The sequence below is a fragment of the Atta colombica genome, unplaced genomic scaffold (genome assembly GCF_001594045.1).
Source record: "Atta colombica isolate Treedump-2 unplaced genomic scaffold, Acol1.0 scaffold47, whole genome shotgun sequence".
Classification (NCBI taxonomy): Eukaryota; Metazoa; Arthropoda; class Insecta; order Hymenoptera; family Formicidae; genus Atta; species Atta colombica.
In genome coordinates, this window is record NW_017259536.1 from 1,810,408 (window position 1) to 1,816,449 (window position 6,042).

General features: G+C 32.5%; 1 protein-coding gene across 1 annotated transcript in view; it reads right to left on the bottom strand.

The window, feature by feature from the left end:
• The window catches only part of LOC108691534 (beta-1,4-glucuronyltransferase 1-like), a 23,288-nt gene that overhangs the window by 4,608 nt on the left and 12,638 nt on the right, over window positions 1–6,042 (bottom strand). Inside the window, 2 exon segments of the mRNA XM_018199313.1 lie at window positions 4,584–4,607; window positions 4,610–4,654. Coding sequence (XP_018054802.1) covers window positions 4,584–4,607; window positions 4,610–4,654 — 69 coding nt within the window.

Here is a 6,042-nt window from a genome sequence, read left to right on the forward strand (position 1 = left end):
GTTTGCTAAACTATTGTATTTAAAAATTTAGCTGAATACAAATCTAAAAATTTTGTTGGATCATTAAAAATTATTTATGTAGAAAATACAAGCATAATGAACAAAAATTTGATATTTTAACAATCAGTTTTAAATCCTATTATACAAAATAAAATTAAAAAATAAAATCAAAATAACATTATTTTGATGAAATTTCGACAAAATTATATTCAAATCTGTATGTAGCTAAATTTTTAGATACTTTAGAAGAAATCCGTCCTTACTCTTTGCCGTGTATGATTGATAATGATGTGTAAAAATGTTTTTATACAAGATATACAAGATAATACATACAAGGATAATATGTGTTTAAAGATGGAACTTTCATCGAGATACAAATAACGGGGGAATAAAGTTTTAAATAAAAATGTAATTACGGTGTCGTATTTTTAAGAGTACGCGATTCGAATGAGAAATGAATAAAAGTCTGATCCATGATGGTTTCAAAACGAAATACATGACGTTCTCGCATGAATTATACAACTAACAAGCTAGCGCAAAGCCAGAGTGGCGGACACGGCTGCATAATTATCCGTCTTAATTGGACAGATAATAAATTCCTTTCAGTTTCGCGCGCAGATCACATTCTTGCGGAGGCGGCTAAAGTGCACGTCTCGCGTACCCGAGTTGCGGAGAGAGGACGACCAACTGTTTGTCGAGGGTTTTCCGGGGAACAGATTGCATTAAACAACACGGGCGGGCTGACGTATCTTCTTAATTAACAAACCCCGCGGCCTCACATTCATTACAGAGTCGCGGGCGTAATGATGTTTGCTGAACTTATGCGAGCCCTGATATCACTTGCGAATGCACGCCGCACGTTCTGTTTCCACGCGAAACTTTCGTCATTGCGACAATTATTGGATAATACACATACATGTACCGCGGACATCGCGGCATTAATGATGTACAGTGCACGACGCGTGTACGGCCGACGCTATATACTTAATACGAAATGAAGGGAAAACGCAACACAAACCCATGCTTTTCGTAAAATTTGCTCTCCGGGAATTCCGCGCTACGAGCCTTTCGAACCATGCGACGACTGCCATCGTCGATGTTACGTGGTCAAGTAGGAAACATTCCGCAAACGCACGATAATGCATAATACGTCAAAGCTCCCGGAAGGATGCGAAAGCGAAGCGGCCCGTTGCAACTTTTCTGTGGCCGAGGCAGGATGAACAATTTACGGAACTCGACGCACGATCTCTCTTCTGGCGTGGCTCAAAGGACTCAAAGGGCGGTCATGACGGTGCCGTGTGTGCGTAAAAAATGGATAAACCGAGAGCCCACGAGAGGCAGAGAAGAAGGTATTATGCAAGAAGCATGGAATATATTATCCACATAAATCTATCTTCTGCTCTGTGCATTTCGTAACGACCTTTTTAACAAGCACATGAGAAGCGTTTAGCTTTTTCTCTCAAAATATCGTTATTATTCATGCATTTTTTTCACGAACAAAATTAATAGTTAGAAAATAAAAAGAGAGATACAAAAAGAGATACAAAAAAATTTAATAATTTTCATAACTGCTTTTTGATTATCAAGATTACAAATTTATAGTTTATGAATAATTAATAATAATTAATAATAATAATAATCTTTATTGTTAATGCAGGAAAAATTATTAAATTTCATAGCTGTACAAGAAACGTAAAGAAAAATGAGAAAGACTAGTAGGTACACGCATATAATAATAACTTTGTGCTGTTATAATGAAAAGAGAAATCATTTTTTTAAGCTTAGAGATAATATACAGCTTGTCTCGCTTTAATAGAAGATAAGGTAATCGTTTGCGGCTTTCGAATGATAACGCAGAATATTGCAGTGAGTCACCAACGCGGCACAGTTTGTATTTGCGTTAATCACAGATGTGCATTTCCATATATGCATCTGCATAGCGCGTCAGATAATCGGACCACAGTTGTAAGTACGTGCGACGGCATACAGAGAACATATTACTGCTATTATATACTTTATAGTTACAACAAATAAAATATGATGTAGATGATAATAATTAATTATAAAATTAGATATTTTTAGTTGTATTATTTTGTATGTAAGAGAACAATTTTATTTCTATTTTTTCTAATGAGACATAAGTAATTCTTATTTGACCGGAAAAAATACACTGGCCAACAAAATTAACGCAACACCTGTTTCATTCTGCAAAAAATAGACAAATTTCAAGATAAAATAACTTCGTCAAAAATCGTTATATCGAGATGTTTAAAAAAGCATTTTGCAGCTTGAAACCTCTATTTTTCAGATCGCTACTTTAAAAAAAATGATCTCATGGAGATTTTATGAAGTTACACAAACATAAATGAAGATATATTAGATCTAAAAATTTTTTACGAAATTTGCGAAGTTCCATGGAGTGGACTAAAAATTATACACAAATGCGATTTACATCATTCGAAAGAGCGAATCTTTAATTTGCTTTTTTACGAAGCTCCATACGATTTTTTTCATCGAATTATTCCAACGTTGAAGTAAAAGGATCATTTTTGCTTTAACATTGAATAACTTGATGAAAAAAAATCGTACGGAGCTTTGTAAAAAAGCAAATTAAAAGTAAAGATTTGCTCTTTCGAATGATGTAAATCGCATTTGTGTACAATTTTTAGTCCACTTCGGAACTTCGCAAATTTCGTAAAAAATTTTGAGATCTGATATATCTTCATTTATGTTTGTGTAACTTTACAGAATCTCCATGAGATCATTTTTTGAAGTAGCGATTTGAAAAGAGGTTTCAAGCTGTAAAATGCTTTTTTAAACATCTCGATATGATTTTTGACGAAGTTATTTTATCTTGAAATTTGCCTATTTTTGTCTATTTTGCAGAGTATATGTTGCGTTAATTTTGTTGGCCAGTGACCAAAACTAAAATGGCTTCTTAATTTCAAGAGTGACACGACTAAAGAAATTAAGTTTCCCAAAAAATGAGAAAAACTATTTTTTTAACTTGATAAAAAATTATTGACTAATCAAATACAATAATATAATAATAAAAAAAATATAAAGGAAAACTGCAAACACTTAAAATAAAAATTAAATGCAATGATTATTTAAAAAAAACTAATAAAAATGTTTATTTTAAAAATATAGTTATTTGGTTTTAACCTAATAACTAATAATTAATATTCAATAAAAAATAAAATCCTTGCCACCACATGTGTGGCACGGTTTTGCTATTTGCTTAAAATTATAGTTTATATTAATAATACATAAATGTTAATTATTACAATATAAATTTTTAATGAAGATTTCTATAATTGAAATAATTCTATAATTTTATTTAGTTTATCTTTTAGATATTCGTAATTCTTCTATTTTTTCCTACATCAAAATCGAAAATATTTAATGATAATCTTAAACAACATGTGCATTCCATAGTTACGTATTATAATACGATTATTAAGCATCAGACACTGGAGAGAAATGAAAAGTTATCACTATTCTAATAAACTGCAATAATATCGTTCGCATTTACTCGTGTTCGCAATTTCCTCTCTCCTATTCTTTAATATAAATCAAACGTCATTTTTAACATTTTCCTTTTACTCCTTTTTTAACAATTTTGACAATTTTTTGTGAAGTTGAGTTAGTTCACTTTTGATAATTTATAGGATAACATTTATTTAACTTATTCATGATAATAATTCGAATTTAAATTATGTTACTTTTGAAATAAGAAAACGATATATTCTATATGTGTGTATGTCTTAGATCTTATAAGGTAACTCCGATATATACGTCGCACTTATCAAAAACTTAATTTATTAAGTATTATTTACTATGTTTAAAGTGTACGAACTATATCAGTAAAAACTTTGTACTGTCTACTGAAAACAATTAGAAATCTGCATATTTATATTTCGTATTAAAAAATAAACTTTTTTAAACCCTTGCATTTTTGCTGTATATCCCATAGGAGTGGATATATGGCTACTCATAGGGGGAAGGAGGATATGTACGGCTCATAAAAAATTTACAAATAATGCATACAAATAAAACGTAAAATGATACATAATAATTTATAAAATACGTTTATAAAGTTTTATTAAGGAATAAGAATGATAAATATGTATATAAAGTAATAAATAATAATTATAATCTTTCCACATGTATTACAGTGTTATGACATGAGGTACATATTTCACGCAATGCGTTTATTGCATTTAGTACATTGAATTCAATCTGCGCATTTTGTATGCTTTGGGCATAAATCTCGCTTTAAAAATGCCGTATATCCCAAACAGGTAAGATATATAAGATAACACATTAAACAAAGAATACAAGAGCAAAGTATTTATATTTTATTATACAACATGTTTTACTATTCCTCTACACTCATGTATCATGAAATAACCACTAAGTCTTTTACACATCCATTTTATGAGATTATAATTTATGACTTAACACAGTGACAAATCGATTCAACTCATAATCATTAATATTAATAATAAGAAGCTAAAATCGTAACACAATACCAATATAACATAAAGGCATGTAACAGAGAGTAGTTGCGGGAAAATTACCCCCACTTCTTCTATTTTCTCTGAAACTTCTGCGACGTAAATCCCAGCGCGGCGTATTTACTGGAGTTACCCTACAATATTTACGTAAATTCTATACAATACATAATTTTGAAAAAATATAATTTATAGTGACAGTCGTTTCGATCGCTATCGATTAATAAACATGCCTCGCGGCTTTCATTTGGCGTTTTATTTATTTCGCGTTAGAGCATTGCTACGTCCGGACTGAAAGAGGTACATACGTTCAAATACACGGCAGTGAGTTAAAATTTTACAACTAGCGGAAACGTGAACGCAGTACATCTCTCTCGCAAAAAATGGAATTGCATGTCGCGCGTAGAACAAGCTTACGTTCCTGGTACCTGGGGGAAATGCGCCCGGGTTAATTTCACGCTTCGGTATCGAATGGACGGTGTCACTATCATCGCTGCGGACCATTACGATCCTGACACCATGCTGACAGTTCACGCTCTTTATTTCATTCCATCGTCACGGCAACTCCTATTCGATTTCTCTTGGAAAAGTCGCTGCGCGGCCAGGTGACATCCTATGCGATATGCAGCGTTACATATAATGTGTTGTAATATCTAACATATTTTATTACCTTTGCTAATCGAAACGAAACGTCAGATAGTTTTAGATAGATGTCACGAAAACTGGAATCGTATTAAATCGCTCAAAAGAAATGAGAATATTGAATTTGTATTATATGACTTCAAAAATTGCATATTTTTAAACGTATTACTGTCTCATTTGTTATAATGGAAAAGATGATAGGATTACATGATCGCATTTATTGAAGTATAAGAATATCTTATTGCTAACATTAGTTTCTCTATATTCAAAGCTTTTGAAAATACGTAACTTAATCATTCGTAGATGACATATACTGCGCGTAACACAAACGTTTCTTCATTATGATTGAAGTATTAAGTTTGGTTTAGTTTGCCTGCAACGTCGCCGCACACAATACATTACGTGTCACAACCTAAGCAACGGAATGCATACCAGGTTGTGCCACGTCATGTATCTCGCAAATTAGACGTGACGTAATTACTGTGTTGTTATATTGACTAAAATCAGCGCCGGCGCAAGCTGCGCGACTCAATCCTCACCGTTTGCAGAAGGATTTCGTGGCATCCCGATGCTCGAAATTCAAAGACAGAGTGTCCCTTTGATATTCAAGAACCCCCATAGCTCGCTGCGAATTCCTTACGTACCAACGTGTTTCGGGTGGTTCAGCGAAATCATTGCGTACCATCAGTTTAGCTTTGTTGACGTAATCTCATTGAGAAACCTATGCCAATTTCTCTAGTTCACGTAAACCGCAACGACTCTCTTTAATTTGGTCACCAGTTTGTCCGCAAGTTCCATTCCGCAGAATAATCCTTGTTATTACTTTATAGAAATAATCCTTACTTCATAAAAATACTTCAAATATACATATATATATATATAT